Source organism: Brienomyrus brachyistius, chromosome 1 (assembly GCF_023856365.1).
Source record: "Brienomyrus brachyistius isolate T26 chromosome 1, BBRACH_0.4, whole genome shotgun sequence".
Lineage (NCBI taxonomy): Eukaryota > Metazoa > Chordata > Actinopteri > Osteoglossiformes > Mormyridae > Brienomyrus > Brienomyrus brachyistius.
Genome location: NC_064533.1, coordinates 45,393,099 through 45,420,012, shown reverse-complemented (window position 1 = coordinate 45,420,012; position 26,914 = coordinate 45,393,099). Strand labels below are relative to the sequence as shown.

At 37.9% G+C, this 26,914-nt stretch overlaps 2 protein-coding genes across 5 annotated transcripts in view; both read left to right on the top strand.

Moving 5' to 3' along the window:
- The first annotated feature begins 946 nt into the window (after nucleotides 1-946).
- LOC125738301 (zinc finger protein ZIC 2-like) lies at nucleotides 947-6,683 on the top strand. 2 transcript variants are annotated; one of them, XM_049007154.1, is made up of 4 exons: nucleotides 947-1,087; nucleotides 2,375-3,970; nucleotides 5,330-5,493; nucleotides 5,653-6,683. In XM_049007154.1, exons 2-4 carry the CDS (start codon nucleotides 3,001-3,003, stop codon nucleotides 5,845-5,847), a joined length of 1,329 nt encoding a protein of 442 aa, XP_048863111.1. In that variant the 5' UTR covers nucleotides 947-1,087; nucleotides 2,375-3,000; the 3' UTR covers nucleotides 5,848-6,683. The 2 variants fall into 2 exon arrangements, with proteins under 2 accessions (XP_048863111.1, XP_048863107.1); XM_049007150.1 differs by having other exon boundaries at nucleotides 1,081-3,970.
- pcca (propionyl-CoA carboxylase subunit alpha) overlaps nucleotides 948-26,914 on the top strand; it is a 113,303-nt gene continuing 87,336 nt past the window's right edge. For all 3 annotated transcript variants that reach the window (XM_049007108.1, XM_049007118.1, XM_049007128.1), the window contains exons 1-7: nucleotides 948-1,087; nucleotides 14,331-14,493; nucleotides 15,262-15,339; nucleotides 16,583-16,630; nucleotides 16,723-16,791; nucleotides 23,476-23,589; nucleotides 25,017-25,070. In XM_049007108.1, coding sequence (XP_048863065.1) covers nucleotides 14,440-14,493; nucleotides 15,262-15,339; nucleotides 16,583-16,630; nucleotides 16,723-16,791; nucleotides 23,476-23,589; nucleotides 25,017-25,070 — 417 coding nt within the window. In that variant the 5' untranslated portion in view covers nucleotides 948-1,087; nucleotides 14,331-14,439. The remainder of the gene's footprint in view (nucleotides 1,088-14,330; nucleotides 14,494-15,261; nucleotides 15,340-16,582; nucleotides 16,631-16,722; nucleotides 16,792-23,475; nucleotides 23,590-25,016; nucleotides 25,071-26,914) is intronic.

Genomic DNA, 26,914 nt, shown 5'->3' with positions numbered 1-26,914 from the left:
TGGTATATAAATTAACTGGCAAATAAACGGTTAAACGAATTACGACACGGGAAAACGCCAAAATTAGTGGTCGTCCAATTAATATATTAATTTCTGAAATTTTTGAGATTGACAATATTAAATCAAATAGTGTTAAGTTTAGATTTCGGTCAGAGAGGGCGGAGCTTTTTGAAACTGGGGTTTTACACAAACATTTGTTTTACTGAATAAACTAAGACAACATATGTGGGTTTTGGCGGGTCGTAGGTCATACGCCCTTGAAGTACCAAGGTCGTTTAAATCAAATAAGTAGCCTGTAATACATCCGGAGGCTGAAAGACTTTCTAAATTTATGAGTTTAAAATACTCGGGTAATGTCGTACAACCTCGCAGGCATTATACATTAAATTCTCTAAATTAACTTTTAATTCCGGCAATATATTTGAAAAAAAAAAAAGTTGGTTGGAACATGTGCTCTCTGTACTGTCAGAGCAGAACGAATTTGGAATATACGTAGAATAAATGCCATGTTTCGAATATTCATCCTGTACAAAGGGATATCTACCTATGTCCTGAAAACCTGTATTCAAATGTAAGTGTTAATCCTTCCAGTGTAACGTCTTTTCTTCTTGGTATACGTCTTGGCCCCTCATAACCTGTTGAAAAGGTTTATTTTTCAAGAGTTCGTGCATTTTCTGCCGTCTATCTTATCAACGCTGTGAGGAAATCAGTATTTGCAGCAATAAGTCACAGACCGATTTCATTTTCTTTCTTTTTTCTTTTTTTTCCCTGCCTACTTAGTGACATGGGAAATGGGTTTTGCGGTTTTCCACAGAAATAAGCGATTCTTAAAGGCGTCGGCAGACGTGACTTTGAACTTGGATCAGCTCCTATGATTCCTGCAGAGAGGGTAGAAATGGAGTCTTGGAGGAATTGTACATAACGTCCAGACTGCAGGGCTTTTGGGCTGAGACAGACAGAATTCCTAAGGTTTTTTTTATATCTTTCCTCTCTCCAAAAAAACAGTTAGCTGAACCGCTTGGACACAGAAAAGAAAGTTTGGTCAACAATGGAAGACAACCTCACGAAACATTTATTCATCAGACATGTAAGTAAAAGACGTTAATAATGATATACGTTTTCATACCTACACATTGGCAAGAAACCATCGCAGCTCGTGGGCACCTATTGCCCCGCGTGAATGTGCAAACTCGGCTGATGCTTTGAAAGAAAACTGGCTTGCCTTGTATTTACATGCAGATGCCCAATACTGGGGCTGCGTCAGTGAAAATTCACGTTTGTCACAAAATCGGATGCACCGGACCAGTGACATCATATTTATAAATTCGAAATGTAAAAATGGCCATAATTAAATTTAATGCAAAACATCTGCGTATTTTCCCCCCAGTACTCTTCACAACTAATCTATTCTAAAACGTTCAAATTCTCAATGTTGCCCATGAATTTCCTGAAAGTGCTAAGGAGAAAATACGCATATAGAATTGCAACTCCAAGGGTAACAATACTGAACTGTGTTTTTGAATTCTCAAAAACAAGAAAACAAACAAACAAACAAAAAAATAACAAACAAGCAAAAAAAAAAAAAAAACAGGGAGTAAAAAAAATCTCCGGAATGTGCAAATATATAAGGGTAAGTAATTGGACTTGTAACGTATATTATGTTTGTTTAATATGTTTAAACGACGACTTTAGGAATCACGATGAAGTTAATTTAATATAACAAATCTGCTACTTAGCAATCTTTTGTGTTTATGCATCCGCATACATACATGTATGTAGTGTTCTTACATTTAGATCTGATGAAAACAAAGAATAACATATGGCTTTGGAGGTGTGCTTTCTTGAAATTGACTTGGACGATTAAAATTTCAGTTTCAGCTCATTAATGTCAAAATAACTCTCGTTATGAACTTTTTAGAAGATGGGAGTAGGTTATCCAGAATTTCAAAATATGCTTGTTACTTTTTATGCATATTATGAACAATGCAACCATTATTATTATTGTTGTTGTTATTATTATATTACATTTTTCGCATATTGACATCAATACATTAAATTATAATAGTGATTCGGTGTAGGTCAGCATGTTTGATTTGTTTAACAACTTTTATTTGTGTTGAGCGCCAATCGGGAACCGGTTATTAGAATTGTGTCTTAATTATTTAATGACTAAAAAGTATTATCTGAATATAATCAAATGTTCTTTTGCCACGTAATACAATAGCCGTGTAAATGTGCACGCGACGAGAGCTTTATTATTATCGGTCTGCCAATTATTAGCGGTCTGCCAATATTTTTTTGCATAACAGGGGCTTTCCGTAATCATAACCGAATGTATATATTTTTCTCTCTCTCTCCTTCTTTCCCTGAGAAGCTTCTCCGAAAAAAGTAGGCGGTAATTATTAGTGGAAAATGGCGAGCAGCCATTAGTAGCGAGGGGGGTACCTACTATTGGAGGGGTACCTAGGATTGATGAGGCACAGTAGCCAATAAGACTGCGGCATGTGAATGACCGGGCCTCAGTTAAAGGGGGTGTTAGAGGAGGAACTGCCAGTCCACTGAGAAAGAGAGACCCTCCGAGATAAACACAGACAATCGAAAGAAAGAAATAAACACACCAGTCGGAACAACAATTCAAGATGCGCCAAGGAACTGCGTTCTGTTTACGGACGATCTAGTAAGACAATTATTCATTCTTCATGTTTGTGTAAAAGCACACTCATTTCTTCGGGAAAAAGCGAAAGGAATTTCAACATTTTTCATGGGGATTTTGAGTTACAAGTTAACTGCGAGAAAAAATATATAGACGTAGTCATTTACAAAAAACGATAGTGTTCTGCGGCTAGCGGATCATCGCTCTGAACTTCTTCTGATGAGGTGTTTTTCGCGTTGGGATAGCGGTACCTCCACAGAAGTCTAGGTATTTTTTATGTATATATATTTTTAAGGTACAGTTCATTCGACGCTGATTTCAATAAATTTCGTACTCAACGAGAAATAATGTTACTGGACGCCGGTCACCAGTTTCCCGGCTTGGGAGTTGGCACATTTGCCAGGCACCACTCAGCAAGCGAAATGCAAGACAGAGACTTGACTTTAGCACAAAATAGCTTTGTCGATTCCGCACACATGGGTGCTTTTAAGCTGAACCACGATCTATCACCGGGACAGAGCTCTGCTTTTACTTCTCAGGCAACGGGCTATCCCGCTGCGGCTCTGGGCGCACATGCAGCCCATGTCACGTCGTACGCGAGTTCGCCTTTTAACTCTACGAGGGACTTTCTCTTTCGCAGTCGCGGCTTCGGAGAATCGTCTCCGGCTGGCAGCCAACATACAATTTTTGGCCCCGCAGCGGGGTCTCTCCATCACTCCCATACAGATAGTCAAGGCCACATATTGTTTCCTTCGATCCACGATCAACATGCTTCCCACGGCTCTCCAAACGTCCTGAATGGACAAATGCGACTTGGACTACCCGGAGAAGTTTTCGGACGATCCGATCAATATCATCAGGTATCCAGCCCCAGGACCGACCCCTACTCCGCAGCCCAACTCCACAATCAGTATGGTTCAATGAATATGGGCATGAATATGGCTGCTCACCACCATCATCCCGGCGCCTTCTTTCGCTATATGCGGCAGCAGTGCATCAAACAGGAGTTAATCTGCAAGTGGATCGACCCGGAGCAGCTCAGCAACCCAAAAAAGAGTTGCAATAAAACTTTCAGTACCATGCACGAGTTGGTCACCCACGTCTCAGTGGAACACGTCGGGGGACCGGAGCAGAGCAACCACGTCTGTTTCTGGGAAGAATGTCCCAGAGAAAGCAAACCTTTCAAAGCTAAATACAAACTGGTAAATCATATTCGTGTTCATACTGGGGAGAAACCGTTTCCCTGTCCATTTCCCGGCTGCGGCAAGGTTTTCGCGCGATCAGAAAACTTGAAGATACACAAGCGAACACACACAGGTAATTATACTTCGACTTATTAATTTATTTGGCTCTGTTGTTGCAACTCTCGGGCTGTGTTGTAACCCTGGATAATAAGCTCGAGCGATAATAGGATATATTATTTATAATATCACGGCAAGTCATATAAATACAATATGAAAGCGTCCGATGGGAGGTTAAATGAGTGGCTTCTCTTATAGGATATTCGGCAGCAAGTTATATTTAGTGTTTTATTTGCTGAGGGAGGTATAAACGTGTTTCACTAGGTTGATTGTGCATCTCCTTGCACGGGATACATTCACTGTTTTGTACATCATCTACAAGTGGAAGTAGTTTTGTGATGCGTGTTTCTTTGCAGTCGATTTTTTTTATATATATATATCAATTTTCTTTTTCTTGGCAATGAGTTTAATTTAAACGTGCTGAATGTTTTCCCTGCAAGAATAGAAGAATCAATGGTCTTTTGTTTTCCCACACATTCCAGAGACAGTAGGTGCTAGACAGGCCATTGCAAGGATTTAGCAAATTTTTTCTTGTTTACTCCGCTAATTTATTTAAGTCGCGGAGACTGACATCGTCCAGGTGCAATTTGCATTTTTATTGCTCACCAAATGGCGTGGCTTTTTCAGTACGGTTGCATGTGGCATTGATAACATCTACAAGAAAAATATATGTTATCTCGCAGTTTCATTTACAATCGCGGGCCATATTTCTGCAGATCGCCATGGAGTTTATTCTTGGCTTTTCAGATAAATTAAAAATAGGCTGCATACGATTATTATTTATTTATTATTATTTGACGACTTCCGAGCCTTGTGATGGTATGAAAAGGCAACACAAGCATCAATCGCACAAGCATTATCAAAATATAAGAAGTGCACAAAGTACATTACCATTGCTACACATATATTCTACGCCGTGGAAATTATATTGATTATATTGATTTTAAGTGGTCCTTCGATTTCCCTGCAATATTAGTTATTTTTTAAGAAACATTACAGTAAAGTGTTAATAAAATGATGGAGCACATTTAGCTTGCATGGTTTGATTTTCATCAATTGATTGAAGAATGTAATAAAAATAGGCGCAGGCCTAATCTTAAACGCCCGGTGGTTATTATTCTGCTCTATCTATTCTTTCTCTATTCAAGGCTGTATAAGCAGTTGGAAGATAGATGGACGGATGGGTATTGTTTTTTAAACATTAATTGCTAATTGCTCCGTTCCTAGGTGCTAAGCTTATATTGTGGTCTTTGTGTAGCTTTTATTTCCGAATCGATTTATTAAGTGTATATGATTCCTTGGGCATTGTCAATGGTTTAAATATTATTTTGAAACACAGTTTCATTCTAAAGCACCACTTAATTTTTTTTTACAGGAGAGAAACCATTCCAGTGTGAGTTCGAGGGCTGCGACAGACGCTTCGCGAATAGCAGTGACCGGAAGAAGCACATGCACGTGCACACCTCGGATAAACCGTATCTTTGCAAAATGTGCGACAAGTCATATACTCACCCCAGCTCCTTAAGAAAACACATGAAGGTAAGAAGAGTTCCTTTAAAAGTTATTCATTTGGATTTTTACACGCGTTTACATGTGTTTTTTGTGTTATTTGCGTGTTTTGACGTGCCTTGTGGTGCAGCATGCAGCGGCAAAGTTGAAAAAATAAAGTGATGAATTCATTGTGTTTTTTATTGCCAGGTTCACGAATCTTCTCCTCCAGCCTCTGATTCGTCGCCCGCGGCTAGCTCTGGGTACGAGTCCTCCACTCCCCCTGGCCTGGTTTCCCCTTCTGCTGAGACCCAAAGCAACAACAATCTTTCGCCTGCATCAGCGGTCCACAATAGCAATGTGCACAGCAGCCTATCGTCCAATTTCAATGAATGGTATGTTTAGCAGAGAGACCCCGAACTCGGAGCCATTTAACAGAATATAAAACAAAAAAAAAGACCCTGTACATAAAAAGGCTTGTATAAATGAACCCATAACTAACGGACGCTGTAATATTGTGCGAGGAAAAAAACACCAGGAAAGTTACATTGTGAATACAATAATTAAACGAAGAAAAATTGTTTGAAATTTATTCAGTATTTTGTAAATGATAATAGAGAACAATTAATCTCTTTCCATGGTTGTTATAGATTTTGTCAGTCTTTGGTGTCATAGATGTTCCTTCAATGGTAGCTATGTCTGTAATTGGACTTTGAGTGCACATACTATGGGAAAATCTTTTGTATTCTGATGTTAAATATTGTGATCCTCTGAAGGCAATTTGATTGTAATTATACAACTATTAACTGGAACCAGTGCCAAAGTTAACATTTAACTCATCAGACACAATATTTGCCTGTGAATGTATATTTCGTTTGCTGGGTTTAACTTGTGATGTTTTGTGCTTTGCAAGTTTGAATTGTGAAATACTATTTGGAGGATTGTGGGGGAAAATAAACGTTGTGTCGTTAAATCTTCTGTAACTACACCCTTCCTTTTGTAAATATTAGCTGCCATATTTATCCATTTATAATTAAATTATGGTATTTACTTGCTACAGATAAAACAATATTTATAAAGAATGTTTCTTTACTATAAGTATGTACAATTATGAGCTAAACGCGGACAACTGTTTTATGTGTTTTGTTTAAAGTTTAAGAAGTGTTTTCTCCATTCTTGTGATAAATTTCAAGAATTTTACTGCATACAGAAATATAATAAAATGTGTTGCAAGTGTTTAATTAATTGCGCTCTTCTTTTTGACTTAGGGCGTTTTTCGTGTAACGTTTAACAACGCTTTAGATGCGTTCGTGAACACTCTTTGACCCATTTCCTTTAAAGATGTTGAAAAATCGTTCAGTTTAAAATAATAATTATTATTTTGCTATTTACCAATGTTCATTGCACTCTGATTGCAACTAAAATATTTCTCCTTTGTCTGTAGCATTTTAATCAGCTGAAGCCGAATCTGAATACGTTATAGGACTCTCCATAAAGACGTGTGTCTTCTTAGGAGGACACGTTGTTGTAAGTTTTAACTATTGATTTACCTGTGTCCGTAAAACTGCGGCAGAGCAGACCGATTGGATTGGAATATGGCATAAAAAGCATTAAAAAACGAAAAGCAGCATCAGTAACAATAATTAGATGAAATATCTTTAAGTCCATTAGGAAAAAGATTCTCTTATATTCCGTTAGCTGTTGGATCGGATTGGAATCACTCATCTATTACAGCAAAATACAATCCTGACTGGAAAACGCACCGATTTTTTGCAAAGTTTTGTTTAAGACCTGTTACGCCTAAATTACTTATTAAAAAATCCCAAAATGAAGTTTTGCGCTGTACGTTTTAATTCATTTTAAAAACATACTAATAATCTTTGCTTTTGTCACTTTCCTTGCGTTGGTCGAAAATTAACGAATTAAAATGCATTTTTTTTTGTGGTGATTTCAATTTTCTCAGCATCTTTCTCAATTTAGTCTGCCTCGAGCGGGGAACGTATATGTTATTTACTGATATTCACGTTCCCAATATATCAAACTTACCCGAGGGTTAAAAAAAAACAATGCACAGAAAAACTGGCTCCTCAGCTGCAAGCATCGAAGTAAATCTTGTGAAACAGAAGTGTATATGAAGGATTAGTGCACCTTTATACCTCGCCCCTCCCCCAGGTTTAGAGAAAATAAAGCTTGAGGTCGAGCAGCCATGAACTTGAACTTGACACAGCTCTGAGGGAAAGCCTTTGGTACCTATTACTTAGCCTGGCACATTAAGACGTGAATGTATACGAGGCCGGTTTATGTCAGTTTTATAGGTCTAATAATAATCCGCCCGAAACGTAGCATACGTTGGGGTTTTCCGGTATATCACATACACTCAATCGGTTCTCTGTCACAGCAAACGAAGTCAACAGGATAATCCATAGCAAACAGGAGCGCATTGTCATCTGAAATTCTACTTTCATAAAATGTGTATAACGCCGTTTTTTATCCCCCCCATTTCATTGCTGTTGTTCACATATATAGCTCTGTGGATCTATAAATCAAAAGAGGCGGAAGCCATTCGGAGGTAGTGTAGATGATTGACCAGCATCCGTGTATGTCAAGAGATGGGCACTAACAGCCAAATTCTAGCTTTTGAACCGAATCCGTTTGTAAAGTATTATTATGTTATATTATTTATGCCAACAGACAGATGTTCAGACCGATAGATAGATAGATGGATAGATAGATAGATACTTTTATATGGAACGTTTATCTATCTGTTTGTTTGTTTGTAGACGATCGTTTTCAATTTTGTTTTCCCGTCTATACAAAATACAGTATAAAGAACGCAAAATATTCGATATTCGTAAGACACTTCGTAAGTAGCACATTCCGTAGTAGGTTTCAGAAGAAATATTTTTTCCTGGTGTGGCGAGTTTACATAGTACCGTATCATATTTTGCTTATGTGATCATGAACTCACCGAATAGTTTCAGTAGAGGCAATGGGAAAAACGCGGAGGGCCCGAAACCGTGGATATATAGTGACCTAACCCGGCATATAGTGATTTGCCGGGGATGTCGGTCTCATCCATCCTGTGTTTTTCGGTGGATGCTTGTGTTGTCGCAAAGAAAGATTACTCTTTTAACTACAACTGAAAGAGGAGCTTGGAGCAGAAAATCTCGCATTTGTGATGAAACATGATGTATGAAAATAAAACAAATTGGAATAATCCGCCTGCTCGTGTGTTTTATTCAGTGTCAAATTAAAACGATTTTAAGATCAAGAGTTTTTTTTAATTTTGATAATCATTTACGATGGAGCGTTACTATCAGACGTAAAAATGAAATCATGCTTTGTATTTATCTGATCGCAGTATTCTTTTTTTCGAGAAACAAGAAATTCCTGTTAATTGTTTTTCAACGGCTATTTTTCACCATTTTCTGGGGAAGCAAAATCACTTACAATTACGAAAATGCCGCAGTAAAAGGAGTTTTATTTGTTCTGGCTGAAAGATGCATAACTTTTTGATGTCGCGGCTTGTGGAAGTTCATTGAATTTCATGTGTCAAGTGTCTACGTACCATTCGCACCGCATACGCGAAGCTTATACCGGGCACGCAGACTCCTCTGCTAGATCAGCGGGCACTGTCTGTTCTTTCGATCGTGAACGTGGCTTTAAAAGCGACACCTATAAAGATGACCTATTATCACTTTATCTATGAATATTCCCATAATCAGAGTAAATTTTACTGGCATGGAATATTAGCTGGGGACTGGACATAAAGATTGAATGAAATTCAATTTTACAGCATTTCCTGAAGTTCCGGCACTCAGATTGAAGAAGGAGGTACAGAACATTAAAAGAAACTAATGATTCAAACAAAGTAACGTTTGTAATATTTATATTATAGATACTTTTTTGTCCAAGAAAAAAACATGAAATACTGTTTAGGGTTTTAATTGTCATTAAATTCGATGCATTTTTCAATTAACAATCCTGTAAGGTGGTGTAAATATTTTCATATGACAACACTAGCATAATCATTCACAATTCATTATTTAAACAGCACAACGTCTGAAATCTGCGCTTATTTTTTAAATTAACATACATATAATCTGTAGATACAGAAATGATACTATATAGAGTATGTATATTAATTGTTTCAAGGAAGCAGATGATTGAGTTTTGTTTATTTCACTAAGCTCCGTAGGTACAAGTAGTCACGTTTGAGAAAATTGAAAACTCAGTTGCAGCGAGATGAATTTTCATGCAAAAGTGTTTAATTTCAGTTGAGTCGTGTGCAAATTCCGTTAGTATATAGTTAAAAACAGCCGAAACACATTTTTATCATAAAATAGGGGAAACGTGTTGTTCTCTAGTTTGTATATATAATATATTTTATATATGAAAATATATAAATCATTATTATTAGGATATTTTCATAATGCTGCCAAGTGACTATAAAAACAGATTAAACATATCCGTGTATATTCATTTAAGGCTGCTTATTTTCCTCTCTTAAGGAACTAATCCAGAAATAATCAAAGCGCGTGCTTGTCTGAAATGTCCTCACTTGAACTTGTAGCTATTTAAACAGGTACCCATATTTTGAAAGAATATACGTTGTTCCACAGACCTTTTGATTGTTGAATTTTTTGGAAATCGCGCTTGTTGAACAGGCTACGAACATACCTTACAAACCAGGGAAAACGAAATTACATCCCTTGTCAGTAAACGCGAAGTCTGATCCATAGCCACCTTACGGAAGACAAGTTTTTTCATTACATACACATTAAAGAACAACTGAACCTACAGAAATCTAGGCTAAGTGTTTATCGGTATTATAAAATACAAAAAAACTTTGATGCAGTTATATTATGAGGATTTAAATTTGTTTATATAGCCATTTTAAAGTTAAATAGAGACAATTAATAACTCCCATTTCGGTTTCTGGATTTACTGCATGGGCTACGTAGCCTGTATGAAAAAGCAGTCATAAGCCCACATTTTAAATACTCAGGTTTTACACATCTACTTCTCATTTTATTTGCTTGTGTTTCCTTAGACGAGCAATACGCCTTATTCGCCCAGTTTGCGTAATAGAAACTCCTAGCAAACGACACGTGTGCATGCATGTCCAGTTTAAGTCCTTTCTGGTCAAAGAATCCACAATTTGGGCTTGGTGACCTTGAGGCGTCTGTTAACTTGTCCTATTGAACGAGACAGGAAATTAGAATGTCACAATTTAATGATAATTTAGGTACTTGTTTGAAAAGTTACTTTTATCTATATAAAAACATAAATATCATCCTGAAAATTACAATTAACAACCACTATTAGTGCGACAGAAAAATTAATTAATACATAGCCTTGGCTGTTTAGAACAAAACTGATATCCTGAGCGAATTTTCAGTTTTATAACATCATCACTGATTTTCACTGAAGTAAAATATATTAAACACATTTATATGTTCGTTTACTTTGTGATACAAGGAGATTCGCAGAATTACACTGTAGAAAACACTTCTGCAATTCTTTTTCAAGTAAATAATTTAGAATTTGTGAGTTCGTTGAATTGATCATTTAGTTTAAATGTGTTGCCAAAATAAAATGCATTTAATACGGCATAAGGAATAATAAAAAAAATGACACAGACATAAACTGCAACGTGACCACCTTTTGAATCATCTTTAGATGCATTGCATTCCACTCAGGGGTCAAGGTAGTTAACGCACGCATCGATACTATAGTAACACAAGTTCAAATTTATGTTTTGAAAATCCAGATGATACATATGCAGTCAAGAAATATTTTCAAGCTTTTTGTCACGAAAACTCATGGAGTTTCCAAGTACCATTTTTAAATAAGCCAAAAAACGAAACCTTTATTGAGTTTTTCCTAACGATATCAGATGTATTCCATATGCTTTTTCACATTACAAGAGCAATTTGACTTCAGTTGATACTCATCTGTGAAAACACTGTGTCCGAAAGTTCATGTACTCGTGTCTGTTATAATCTATTCATCATATTCGCATATGCAATGTTTAAATGAATTTAATAAAATGATCTAAAAAAATGCAGCTTTAACACATGGTAAATACTTCAGTGATGAGCAACACTGCAGGATAAGTGATGGTGCTTCGCTGATAACTTCATTTTCATTGAACAATAATCATCTGTGAAAAGCAAACCGTTATGTTTTCATGACGTTTCGTTTTAATGTAGTTGACAGATTCAGTCATTATGTATCTATATATCTCATACGTTTTGATAGTTTTAGATTTTTACTATCTCCCAAACACTTGGATCATATCAATAGAGAAATCAAAAAAGGAAGAATATTCATGGCATTCCAGGTGATATTCAGTGTAGAGAATACCCTCCTTTTGCTTTTTTTTGACTGTTGTTTATTCCACAAATAATGGGACAGATAGAAAAACAACATGGCTGTATTCCTGGGTTTGTGGCAGGGGGAAGGCAGATGGCCAGCGGTCGCGGATGCAGGGTCTGGGTAGGGATGCGTGGGTAGACACTTTGTTGATCCTCAGGGGTGGTTGTTTAAGGGAAAGGTGCCACAGCTCCAAATTTCGAAAAAAATGTAACATAAAGAGCAGAGCATATTCGTAGGCAGGAACTAGGTAACACTCATTTTTAGCTATTCTGCTGCAATTCCAAAGAATAATAAGGAACAGGAATGTAAATATGATACAAAGCTAAGCATTTTGGATGGATCTGACTGTACCGCATTACATTGCATTACATTGCATTACATCAGATGAATACTCTGCATAAACATGAGTAATTCTGTTAAATAAACATATCCTGCTTTTTCCCCCTGAAAATTGGAGATGCGGTGTTTGTGATTCTTTATATTATAAAATGATTATGATTGTGGCAGTGATGACGATGATAGTCAGTGCTTGATTGTGAGCTCCTGCTGCAGTTCAGCTTCATGCAAAGACCAATGAAATGGAAGATACTACCAATGCAGCTATTCACATTTTATTCGGGTTCTGCTATTCAAATACAAATTGAATGTTAATTAACCATAATTAATCACGCACTCGTACACTGATCCGGAGATTAGCAAAAAAACCTAAAGACCATCAAGCAAGACTCTGCATCTCTCTGGAGTCAGAATAATATCTCAGGAGGCTTGGATGCTGTGGTGCAGAATACTAGATGTCACCTGTATACAAGTGGTGAGTTATGGGTAATATTTCAATACAGCAGCAAATCAGTGACAGCAGTAACCATCTGGATTGTAAATCCCAAGGTAAAGACTTTGTAGATCAGGGACTTTATCTGATTTCCCATGCAGAGGAAGCCCATGGGGATGGAGAAGAAACAGTTAAGAGATGGAGCCACAAACTCAGAGACACATAAACCCCCAACAGTTGTTTCCCGGTCCTTTCTTGCTGTAATGAACACGATTTCTTAAACAGAGAAATGCCTTTCCCAGAGGGGGTAAAGCCGTATAACCTTTCTGTTGACTCACGTTATAGGAAAAGCATCATACTCTAAAACTAACAGTATGGCCAGTTTGCCCAGGCAATTTAAAATAAAGACATTGATTCGAATAATATGTTAGTAGAGCACATCTCCATCACAAGTTCAGCAAATATATATATTGATCTAATAATTTAAGATCCACATATGTATATATGTGTGTATAGGGAATAAACACACACACACGTTTGTATTCAAATCTTTCTGGGGACATTCCATTCATTCCTATGGGCGAAAATCTAATCCAAACTATAACGACCTTAACCCCAACCCAGTCCTGACCTTAACCATAAGTAACTCAACAAAACACACGACTTTGTAATTTTTAGTTCTTTGATTGTAGTCAGGGATTTTTAGGAAAATTGAATTTCTCCATGTGGGACCGAAAAAATGGTCCCCACAAGGGCAAAATGACGGGTTTTTATCACATACCCACAATGTAATATATACCCCCCCCCTACACGCACACAATTATCAGGCTCAAAATGAATGCCTTATATCTCTGAATTTTTTATTTGAGTTGAAAGTAAAATCTTTTGCTAGTTGCCAAAAAAACTGAAATTGTACAAAATGCTGCACGTATTAATTTTGAATTATCGTTTTACAATTCAAGAAGTTTAATGGGTGGAAGCTGAAGTATGGTTTAAAAAATTATTCACAATCTTTTGTTTACTACATAATACATATAATTATTTTATCTGAAGCAGAGTTTATATGTTTGTATGCATGTATATGTATGTATGTATGTATATGGACCTGTAGCCATGAAAAAGGTCAGCAAATAGTCCTTTCATTTATTTTCAGTTTTTTCTTTTCTTCTTACATGACTTAGAGCTACAGGATTTGCCTGTAGTTATAGAAGGTGGCATTTGGTGAAATGTATTGTCAACAGAGGCAAACAGACATCATGTCACCAAAATCTGAAAACTGATAATCAAAGGCCTTTGAGTTAGATTTAAATGCAGCAGTTTTGATATAGCATAAGTATACATAACGTAATAGCATCAGAACATAACGTAAGTGTTGCATATGTAGATGTTCAATACTATGAAAGAATAGCTATACAAATACATAACATTTGTTCCAAATTTTCAGTAGGCTTTTTCAGCTCTCACCAAGACATTAAGTCAAGCAATGGGAATCACATAACAGCAAAAAAGTACTGAAAAGTAAAGGCTTAGTTGAGGGTATATTATCACTTATAGTGCTTGAGTGGAATGTGCTTCTCTTTGATTGCTTATATTCAGACATTTTATCATTTTTCTTTAGCAAATGCTGGTTTTTCGTCATTAAATTAAACCTGGAAAAAATGCAATGAATTACTTCTGTACTGACACTTTCGGCATCCCATGACCGACGTTTCACCAGGGCTAAATGTTTCTTTAAAAGTCTTTGCAGCCAGGTCAATGACGCACGAAAGGCTGGTCTGTGATTGGCTGATTCAGATCACACCCCCGAGTTGAAAGGTCATCTCCTTCCTGCGCGCAGCCTAGCAGCCATGGCGTCGTTCACAGTCAGTCGAGCTCTGCAAAGAGTTTTATTTGGGTTGCAGGTAAGCAGCTGATGAAATTTGTACAATATTCACTGCCTTTTGTCTCCCCTCCGTGGAACTGGACATTAGCTATAAAGTGCTGTTCTGTCGCTGCAGCTCCCAATTGTATTACAAACCTTCTATAAGAGACAACAGCTCGGATGTATATCATTAAGTTTTTGTAACCTTTGCTTTGGAGTCCATGCCATCATAAACACTGATAATTCGAGTGCCGTTTTACACTCGTTTGTAAAAATTTTTAATCGGTGCACGATCCTGTATATGAGACCAGTTACCTTTTGTCAATGTCAAAAGGTTGCCACGAAACAAGAGCTTAGCTACTTCACCTAAATGGATAACTAGCTGGCTGTCCATTTACCTGCTGTTTAAAAAACAAAAAGCTCTTTAATCGTTTTAAGGTTGGTATAATGACATCACAGTCGTTAAATACGATGCAGCGTTATAATTTGTAAGGCATTATTTCCAGGTAAAAGCCATGGAGTGGGTAAGCTCTATAATCGCACTTAGTTTTATCATTCTGTCCTGGAGTAGACAGCCCAGCTACTTATAAAAATGATGTTTTCTATCATCCATAGTAATGTCAATATTAGAATATTAAAAACAAAACAATTAATATTTGACTGATTACTATAAGTTTCTGTAGTAACCATGTAACTGCTTCTAGGTAATTGGATTAAACTGGATAGCCATAAAAATTGTATGTGTGGTTCAGTGTAAAGGATTTCGGTATCCATGACAAAACTTGTTCTTATCTTTGCTGTTTGATAGCGTGTCTCCTTCAAGTCAAGGTGTCATGTCAACACTACAGTTTCACAGTACTCCACGGTTTATGACTCCAGTGAAAAGGTATGTTGCATATTTAACTATTATTCATCAGGGCCTGCCAAACAGTTAACTATCGACAGTTAAACACTGTTTTACAGTAGGACAGATGCTTAAATGTTGCATATAGCTTTTTTGCTTTTCGGTTACATACTGGAAGTCACGTTTGTTTGGTGTGGGATACGAGAGCATCATGGCTGCTGGTTGGGTCATTATCGAGTAAACATCAGAGACAAGGGTGGGTGCATCCTTGTTATCACCACAAATAGGACATCCTAATTTCTGAGTGCACTTACTCATTGAACAACGTACAAACGAAATGGCCACAGCAGGTAAATGGTTATATAAACAGTTGAATGCTCATGTTAGTTACTGTAAATCTTTATTTTTGTTTGCCAAAAGCCTACTGTTGTTTTCTTATTACAAACTGAATGTCCAGGGTTAGCAAAAGATGTGAGAGATGCAGAGGTGGACATGTCAGGTCCAGAAAGTGAAATTCCTAACCAGGATTTTGTTTCAACCAACCAGTTCAGTATAAAGAGTCACACTGACAGAGTACTCAACTGGTTGGTTGAACCAAAATCCTGGTCTGGATTTTTTTTTACTATCTGGACCTGAAACTTCCACCTCTGGAGAGATGTTTCTTAGTTTCTAACCCATGAAAGGTGGTACAGAAACACACAAATGGTAATGGCTTAACTGATGACTTATGGCTTATGACTGCAGTCCCCACTCTTAAAATATTATTAACCTGTTATACAGGGCTGACAATACATGTGATGTATTTATTTTTATGTACACATTTCTGTTTCCCTGAAAGAAACTGGCAGTGACATAGGTGGTCATTGAATCTTCTGAATAGGGTGTTGTGTTGTTTGTGGCAGAATAAAACCGCACTTAACAACAACTAGCTTCAATCAAATGCATCAAATGGCCAATGAATTTGATGTAAACATTAAAAAAAAAAAACATTAAAAATGAATAGTTTTAAAATGATATTAAATGATTGTTTGCATGCACTTTTCAAACTTGTAAGTCTCATTTGTGATTTCGCCTTGGAAAAGTTTTATTTTTATCGGGGAGGAATGTCAAATTGTTTTGGATATCAGAAACTGTTTGTCTTTTCGTGATATGAATCCTTTCATGATTTGCCAATAAGACTTACAACAACTATTTATTGAAACTTTTATAACTTTGCAGTAATATTGCTGGAGACTTTTTAGACAGTTGTTTGACAGTACTGACAAATGTTTGTTTGCCCTGGCAGACTTTTGACAAGATTCTTATTGCAAACAGGGGTGAAATTGCTTGCAGGGTAAGTGTCTCCATTCCTCATTTTAATTCAGTGTAAAAGCTTTTTAAAGATGATGGCTTCCGTCAAGTTAACAAACTGTTTTGCATCCACAGGTAATGAAAACCTGCAAAAAGATGGGCATCAAAACTGTTGCGGTACATAGCGATGTGGACTCCAGTGCAGTAAGTTGAAGGAGACTCGATTTTCATTTCCTGTTTATCGTGCATGTCTGGCGTACCTAAGGAAACAGGCAAGCTCCTGTGGAGAGCTATCATTTGAGGAGGCTGTTTTGATGAAATTACTTTTCCAAAATGGGTGACATGTATTAATGTGTTTCATGAAGTCATCTGAAATGAGTACTAGTCTTATTGTTATAAATAAAAATAAAGTAGTTATGGCTGTAAATGTTTGCCTCGATTAATTTAGAAGATCATTTGAAGGAATTTTTCATTTCCACTGTGATTATCAATGCCCTGATTACCCCATACAGTGCATCTTCAATCCTTCCATTGATGTTATCAGCTTGGAGGAACTTGATTTTTGGTCTCGGCCTTCGCTGTGTGAGCCAGTGGGCTGGAAGGAACTAATTTTGATTGACCGTAAAACCTCAAATTTCCAAAAGTGGCCGGTTGGACCTTTCACCCATTGACAGTTGAGTCTTATAATGGACAGTGAGCAGTCAACACCTGTTACATTGATGTCTATGGCTGCCATCACAGGAGCTTGTGTTCAACGTTCCCTCACACTCCAGCTCCTCTCAGGAACCTCAATAGATTAATAGATAAGAATGCTTTCACTGAGGTAATTTGTTTGCACACGTTTGTTCTTCCCAAGTATATCTTGAATATCAGTACAATGCAATCATCTTATGAATCCTTTGAATTAGTACTGGCCAAAAATTTCAATCATTTTACTTGCTTGTGCTACTGAGATTTGTTTAATAGTCTAATTGAAGTAGAATTGACTTATTTGACCACCATTAGGTATCCTAAGTGGCCGAGCTGAAATGACATTGTGTAAATAGCAGAGGCTCACCTTTGCTGTAACATGCATTTTCACAGAACAGGAGCCTGCATCCCTGTGCTTAAGTTGGGGGGGAGGGGTGGGATTTTTAATAATGAACTCGCATTAATCACGTGATGTATACCTAATGTCCTGTTTGTAGAATTTGTTAATAAATAAACAGTACAGTCATCTTTTAAAATGCACTTTTAAATGATTCAGATTTTTTTCGCCTCCTGGGAAAAACGGGATGCTAATGTTTTTGGAGAATGTTATTTATCGTGTATATAAGAGTAGCTGTGAAATATGTTTGGTGATAAATGTCGTGAAATTGTATTGAATTGTTAAAGTGCGTTGGTTGAATTTTGTTTATTGTAATGTCTGGGTGGTCTGTTCAAGGAGGCTAGGGTTAGCAGAAGTCCTTTGTTAGGTAGTCTGTAGCCTAATGGCAAATATAAGTAAGGAAATCATTTAGTTGTAACATGTACTATCATGGATATTTATTGCTGCAAATTAATGTATTTAATGTAGCAAATATTTTCAAATTGATAGTGCAAGTTTGATTTGTAAATATGCAAAACAATTGCAGTCTGTAGTAAGACTAGCAGTGAATATTTGTGGTATGGTTTGGGTGTTGGATAAAAATTGACATTAATTGGCCCCCAAATTGAGAATGAACATGTGGCTTACATTTCTGTTGCCATGAATTGGGTTAACTGAGCACAGGGTTAAATTTTTTTAATATTCATTCGCCAGTGATAACATTTTTTGTACTTTGTTGCCATATATCAGGGCGTTTCTCGTGGTCGAAAATAGTGGTAGTCACGTTTCCTCTACTTTTTGTTTTGGATGGCAAACAGTGTTTTTTTTGTACTTCTGTTCAATATTTCTTTGTATCATTTGTGCAATGAGTGTGTTAGGAGAATGTGAGCATAGCACCCCCATCCCTCCAAATATAAATGTGGCACTTACAGGCCCAAACCCTTGACTAATTGCCTGAAACCTGCTACATCTCGTGCAACAGATAGAAAAGACGAAACTAGAAAATAGAAAAATATGGAATATTTTAGCGATCTTGGCATTCAAGATTGTTGTGAAGAGATGCTAAAAATTCACTCGAATTGGTATGCGGCACCTGCGTTCATGTGTTTTACTTACAGATTGCCGTGAAGTGTTACAGAGATGAAAGTCTTCTGCTAATGGTTTGGACCATTCTGGTGCAGAGGCGTGACTATAAACGGCTAATACGTCCCCTAAAAGAGTGACAAGTCTCCAGTGCTTCTGTGCATCTCATCTCTAGAGTATGTGACCTAAAAGCAGGCATTAAATAAACGGAGTTGCACTGCAAATGAAATGAACGCTTTTACTCTCCATGCAGACTTTCATGTTTGTGGAGCGGAGTGTCTCGCTTCTCTGGATTTGCCCCCTCCCCAGTCTCTTGAAGGTCCCATTCCTCCAGCACTTGACAGACAAATGTGAGACGTTGTTGACAGTCTCCTACAATTCCCCATCCTCCTCCTTTATTATAAGTAAGAGGATTTAATATTCATGGGTGATGTTGCCATGACCTTAAATACGATGAAATATTTTGGGGGTGCATTTGAAGTCTGCTGTGTTTTAGCAGGTTGCAGTTGGGTTATGTTGGATTTCGTTCTGCCCTAGTCGCCTACATTACCAAATGAAATATTTCTTTAGTGAGAAATAGTCATGAATGTTGAGTCCCCCCCCCCCCACACCTCAAGAAAGGTTGGTGGTCGTTGTAGGAGGCGGCAGGTGGAAAGGCAGATGGGGTCAGTTGCTCATGGGTGGGATGTTGTCAGGATGAGTACAAAACCTACGGAGAATTTGTCCACACGCGTTTAGTTCCTTTAGAGATTCTGTATTTAATTCAAGGGCCTGTGGTACCGTGGTGTGAGGCTAAGGAGAATTATTGGGCATTAACCATGCACCTTCTGGGAATTCAGTCCTAATCAAGGAGCTGGTGAGCTAACGCAGGGGTTGATGAGCATTATGACGATTATGACATGTTAGCACATGTCTTTAGGACTAGTGGACAGGCGATGAGTTAATCAAGGGTTGGATTAAATGGGTCCCATGCTGGTTTTCTAACTACCCCCAGTCTCTGTCTCTGCTGACAGCATCTCTTATTGGGGTCGTGCTTATTTTTAGTAGCTGTATGTATGTGTGTGTTATGTAGCTTTTGCCGTTAATTCTTTTTAATACTAAATTTTGGGCTTAGCCAGTGAGTCTGTTTCTCATAGTATTTCAACTAGTGCACTGATGCAGTTTATTGTTGTTGCTATTATTTGCCCTGTCTTGGGTGCAATTCAATGATCTGAAATTTTAATCAAGTGGCGGAGATGCATAAGGGTTTATTATGGGGTGGTGGACTTGCTTTAAGTATTTACTGCTCTCTCCCACCCCCATCACTAATAAAGCCTCATTCCCCGCTGATGGAAAATTGTCAGTTTACCTCAAACTACAGGGGGCTTAGCAATCAGTCCTTAAAAAACGCCCTGACAGGTTAACATGCTGTGCTCGTGCATCTCAGGGGAAAGGACTCTACCGCAGCTTTGCATGCAGAGCGTCTGCTTGCCAACGACAGCTCATGGTGGAGTTGGTATCAACCATTGCAGTATAACCTCTGTGCTAAAACCTCTTAATTTTATCTCTAGGAAATAGCAGGATGTTTTTTTATTGGCACCCCGAAAGATCTAGCCATCTTGCAATAAAATGGAAATCTGGCACAGTTAAGTAATCACAACATTTGTCTAACAGCTTAGCTCGAGTCGTAAATTAATACAGTTCCTTTTCTGTTCACAACTGCATGCTACATTTCGTCAACCGGCCTGATGAACAGTCAGAACCAAAAGGATTTAGGCGATGTTGGTAGTAGTTAAAAATGTATCACTGTACTTAATGCAATTGAAAACCATGCAAATTTACATTGAATAAGGATCACATCAGTTCAGCATGAAAGCTCGGTGGAATTGTGGTTGAGTAAAATGTATTCTTTGTAAAATATGTGCAAATACAAACGGTGCTTTCCAAGTCTCTTGCTTCCTTATATTGTGATGCCTGGTAAAATGTTACCGTGTAAATACAAAGATTTGCCTTTGAGAGGATTATGAAGCTTCACTCAATGCAAAGTGAGAAACAGTAATAGTTTTGATGTGAACGTTCAAGAGGAATACATTGGAGAAACACTGAATATTTATAGGTATGAAAGTAGCAGAGAGACCAAATGAATCGCTATGGATTTGTTTATTTGCACATTTTTTGGTTTGGTCTAAATGTAGGTGGAAATCATTGAATTTGAGAAGGGCATTTACGCTGGTTAAATGCCATGGCCTTTATGAGCATCTGCTAATAGTTTTTGAAAGGAGATCTTGAAAAACACTGACAAATTGAGGCTGAAGGTAGAGAAGACCTTTTGTAGGTCTGTCTCTACGTCATATGTAATTTCCAATAGACACACTACTCTCCCCCAGCCCACCAGTATTGCTTGTCCAAGGACCTTGGTATTTGCACTGTAAATAACTTTGTATCTCAGTCTTATTCTCTTGTGAAGTGAAGTGTAGTTGTTAAGTAGCAACTGATTCATGTTACAGAATCTCTTGCGTCAAAAGAAAATTCACGTTGTTGCTTGGGTACATTGATAGGTATCTTTACTTGTTCTTCGCCGTGAAATAACTTGCAGCATATTGGATTCCCTAGTGCTCCTATTGGAATACCCTAAAGACAAGATTATCTGTGATATAATAAAACATTTGTTTGCTTTTTGCCACTTGGTGTCTCTGACCAAATTTGGTTTTTCATCTACATTTTCTCTCTGCTGGCACTTGTTTAACTCTAAATGTATTCGGTTTCACAAAGTTTCAGTTTCAGTACAAGATTTACATTTATACCACATTGTTACCTTTTTGTAACACTACTACTTGAGTACTTTATTTAGACATTCTATAGCCTTTTTCCACTTTTCCTGGATAGTGTTTAAAAATTGTGAGGATTCTGGTTATGGTTCTGCCTTTCAGGGAGGGATATTAATCTAAAAAGAAAAACATGCTTTATTGATCCCAAATGGGGAACATCTGATTGTCTGTAAAAGCACAGGTTTTAGGTATAAATTATGCCTCTCGTGTGTTGATAAATATAACCAGAAAAGTGAAATAATGGCACAGAAAAAATAGATGACTTGCTTGGTTTTCTGTGTTGTAATAAAGTTTAGGCAGCTCTGCATTGTTTAGAAGAATATGATATTGACATGTTATTGCTGACAGTTGTTTGAAAGTTCATTGTGTCCTTTTAGGGTTCAGAAAATATTAACAATTTGGAAAATTAATCCTTTAATTTGCTTGATGCGAGTTACATTATCCCCTGTGAGGCATAGAGCAAGCTCTGGCTGACGTGGAACAGCCCCAAAGCTTTGAATAATAAAACATGAATTCCTGACATAATTTTTATCTGTGTTTGTGGTTAATTACCTGACGCAAAATGAAATAGAGACATTGTAGTACATGTAAATACATTAGTATTGCAGCAATGTGTGTACGTGGTCAATTTCTGAAAAGGGAAATCAAAACTGGTGCTTTTCTTATTTGTTCACTGTGATCTTTGTTTTGCTATGACTGGTAAAGGTTTTTTTGACTTGATGAAATTGACCTCTCTCTCTTATTGAATAACTGTTTGGATTTAAACTGTTATGCTTAAAAATAACCAAAGTATTTACTCCTCAGTATTTACACTGTGTAACTTTCAGCTGGGCATTTTCCCTGTTCCCTCAAAAGTGTAAAAACTGGAGGCAGTGGCTTGTTTTGGCACCTCTGTAAAAAGAAAAGTGGTGAACAACTGGCCCATAAACACCTCTTCTTCACCGTGGTGTTGATCCAGTTGTTGATAGTAATTCCCAGGAATTTCTCCCCAGAGTGTAATTGTCTGTCACATAATTAGCTGAAGTTCTGTCACCACATGCTCTTCAGGTGTCTGTCTCTGTCTCTGTCTGTGTGTGTGTGTGTGTGTGTGTGTGTGTGTGTGTGTGTGCGCGTGCGTTTACACGGCAAGGTTGGGACATATTATCAGCCTTTATACTCTTATTAGGAATAGTTTAAGATCTGGTCTGGCAGTTGTCAAAATAACAAACCTTCAATTGCTCTTTAGCTTCTGTGATAAAATACGGTTTTGTAAAAAGCTTTTACGTTTATGTATCTAAGATTTGAAAGGAAGCGCATTAAAACCAGGATATTATTAATAATAATAATAATAATAATAATGAAATCCCTTTAAATACGTGATCTGGAGTGCTCTTCCGAATGTATTTCGTTTTCTTGCCGTAGCAAATTCTTATTAAACTCTTAAGAAGCAGCTTTAATTTGATCTGATGCTGTGAAGGGATATTCATCGCATCCCTTTTAGTCAATTCGTGTAATTATCTGTGTCCTCCTGGGGTGCTGGCCTCTAGCTCCCCACGATTGTCGCCGCCTCAGTACGCATGTATCAGCGACATCAGCGACGAGGGTTCGCGTGTTGCCCGTCGTGGCTTATAAATCCCGTTACTGCCGCAGCGTGTTCGCAAAACAAGGGAGGCCAAACACCAAACATTTTCAAGGAAGCTCTGTTTACACAATAAATAATTGTCGGGCTGCTTCCTCTGTAACCCTAGAGCTGTTAATTAGCACTCAAATGTCTGCTTGTTGGCGTTGGCATGGATTGAAAGCGGAAGGCGGGGAACGGAAATGTAATAATACACTATTAATAATGTCGTGCATCTTTCCAGTTTTTTTCTGTATGAAATTTTTTTTTTTAAATACTTAAAATTGAAATTGCTTTGCCTTTTAATGTGGGCTCCTCTGCGTTCATGTTCATAGGTACACGTGAAGATGGCAGACGAAGCCATCTGCGTGGGCCCAGCTCCCTCCAACAAAAGCTACCTCAACATGGACGCTATCATGAAAGCCATCAGGCAGACGAGAGCCCAAGCTGTGAGTCTGAAAAGGGTCCGGGGTCTGGCTGCTGCAGAGGCTTAAACATACCCCCAAATGCAAAACCCTGGAAAAAAAAGGGGGGAAAAAAAAGACAAAAAAACGGAGAGAAAGAGCCGGAGACCTTGTTTGATATCCCACTTTAGCGGGCGCTTTCTCGGTGCCCGGGTGCAAATGTGAGCGGGGCTGCGGGAGCGCGGATATCAAAGGGGCCGGCGATGTCTGCCCGCACTGGTGGCCGCTGCTGCAGGTGGCCGCTGGATTCAGCTCTCACAACAGGGAGGATCTCTGGCCTCTGCCCAAATTTGAGCCACTGCAGGAAAAGGAGACTGAGGGGAGTAGGGGGGGGAGAGAACGAGGGAGGGAGGGAGAAAGAGAAGCCAAATATGGACACAAAAAAGGAAAACAATGCCACAGAGTGTAGAAATGCGGCGCTTTGCTGAATGTCAGATCTTGTGGTGCGTTATTATATAGCTGTACTGGGCTGGTAGCTGAGATAAATCTGCATTCTGTGTGTTTGTTGCCAAAAAAAACGCAGGAACCCAGTTCATATACACGCCGCCCGCCTGTATAACAACAGCAATGTACAAATAAAAATTGCGTCGTCCAGAACCCCCCGTGTTAAGAGAAATATTTGTTTTAGGCATTAATGGAACAGTAAATGCGGCTACATTTGCATTATTCCCTTTACAGGGTGTAGTTTAAAGCCGGGCTTTCTGGAAAGCGTACATTAGAAACAAGAAACAAAAACTCCACAGGGGGCAGTTCAGTGTGTGAGAATTAGAAGAGAGAACTGAGATTATAGCCGGAATATGGTTTGGAAGTTTTGCCGTCCTGAGCTTTCATGTTCCCGATGAATTTTAAATTGCTTAAGCTGAGACATCCACACAGTTAATGCATCGATAAATAAAATGCCTTTGGAATAATTAATTGCTGAGGTAATTAATTATTGTAGTAAGTTACGATTATCCAGCTTTTTTTTTTTTTTCTTGTTCTTGTTAGTGTCGAATGATCTGACGCGAAGTCTTTACAGCGTTGAGGCTGGATGTCATGCTAACCTGAGAAAATATGGTGAAATGCAACCGACAGATCAGCATTAAAATTCATCCTCCAGTTTCAAATTAGGAGCAGCAGTATGTTCACCATGTAGAGACTCGAACGAAACACTAAACAAACTACTATGGTTTAGAAGTGAACACAGGCCCGTTAATTATATGAGTTATTTACCTGAAAAGGTATCATGTTTTTGACTTTGAATTTTTTTTTCATTGGCATAATGTGAAACAACTTGTTTTGTTTGTTTGCTGCATTGTAGTAACAATTCAAATTCTAGTCTCTAACTAAGATGCTGCTGCATTTGTATAAGCAGGTTAGATGTGTTACATCATAATAAAAAGTTATGGTAAAAAAAATGTTTTGTTTTAAAGGTGCATCCGGGCTATGGGTTCCTGTCAGAAAACAAAGAGTTTGCTCGTCGACTGGTAAGTGTGAATTTTCCTGATTTACCTTGCATTTCATGAGGACTAAGGTAAGTCTTGGGCAGAGTCCTTTCATAGAAAATCTGCCTTCTGGTGTTTTGTGAGGCATGTGCTCAAGGTTTCATGACGTTTACATTTTAATGATCAGTGTAGCTGGACTCGTGTTGTTCTCAAGTCGCCCTTATGAAGAAAATGTATTTCCCGACGATTTCGTTACATCTAGTATTTCTTTTTGTGGCATTAACCTTTTCGTTAATGGTTTGAGGACGCGCAAGGTGTTACCATCATGTTGGATCCAGTGAGAAATGGTGAAGGTGTGATTGTAACGTGCAGCAGTAAGATGATTCCACTGTACTAAAGTGTTGGCTGACCGCATAACTAAATGTGCTGAGTATCTTACTTTGGTATCACCCACAAGCTGGCTCTCTTTGCTGACCTAAATCCAGTTTAAATCTCCCTGTGTAGCAACTGAGAGGGCATGAGCACAGCAAGCATGGAATAGAAGAGGCTGGAATCTCATACTGGTCAATCTGGTTTTGTCATAAGATCATAACGATTCTTTTGGTTGTGAGAGTTTTACATTTGTTTGTAAGTATTGAAATACAGGGATATTCTTCCTGTATTTGCCACACAGACATCCATGGTATAATGAGGTATGCATTTCCTTGGTGATCAAAACAACTTGTTGACTGGTAGGCCCATGAATTGCATGGGACATCATGCCGTGCGGATATTCTTTAGCTTCAATGGATTTCTGACATGGTGTTAATTTGGATTGGCAAGTTTTTATTTTATTTTTTTAATCAATAAGGCAGTGTAGTGGAAGGAGAGCAGTGAGCGCAGTGCAGGTCTCACTCTAACACCAGTTCCTGACATGAACAGCAGTTCACAGAGGAACTAAAACCAAACAAAGCAATATATGAGTGAAGTGTAAGTGGAACCGAATACAATATTATGCACCAAATCAGTTTTGGATTAAACTGAAGCACAACAAGTCGACTGAAGGGAGAAAATGACCCCTGGAAAGCAGGTTTTCGAATGAATATGAAGCCTTGCTTCGTTTATTCTTAGGGCCACTTAAAGACAGATAATTAGCCATCAAAAAGGGTGAGTTTATGGTCTGTAGGAGGAAAGAACTGAATATTCACAACTTTTGTCTAATGGACACCCAGCTCCTCTTTACACATTTATATTCCTTCTGCTGTGTAACGTTTGGCCTTTGTTTCTGCAATCAGTAACTCTTAGCACAATGGTTTTAATTTTATTAAGCGCGTGACCGAGAAGTAGGGTGTCAGAGAAGAACGATGTCAGAGAGCTCAAATAAGGACACTTGAAACTTCAGAAAAGTACTTTATTGCTCTGCTGCATTCAGATATCCAGAGCAGTATGAAGTGTAAGTCATGAGTGGGAAAAATCAACAGGTCTGGAGAGTCAAAATATTAGGATTTAGCACAGTTGTATCCATACGTGCGGCTGTGATGTGATGTGGTTTTGTATCATATTGGGCCCTGGAATTGCCATACGATCTTCATGGAACCAGCAGTTCTTGTTAATAGTATTTATGGAAGCCTGCTTCTGTTCTGTTTACTGAGGCTTTTTGCCTTAAAATTCTACACCTTTGATTTTATGAATACCTTTCGCATTGCTGTGTGGTGTGTTATTAATCAAATTAAGTGTGTTAGACATAGATGAAAGCTATTTTTATAGATGAAAGCCATTTTGTCATTGTTTAATCCTAGTTACTGCATCCTGTTTATGTATGTTTACCATAATTAATGGGATGCTCGCCTTTTCGGGGGTGGGGGTTGATCGTTATTAAAGGTTACCCAGCTGTGCCTTGATTTGTA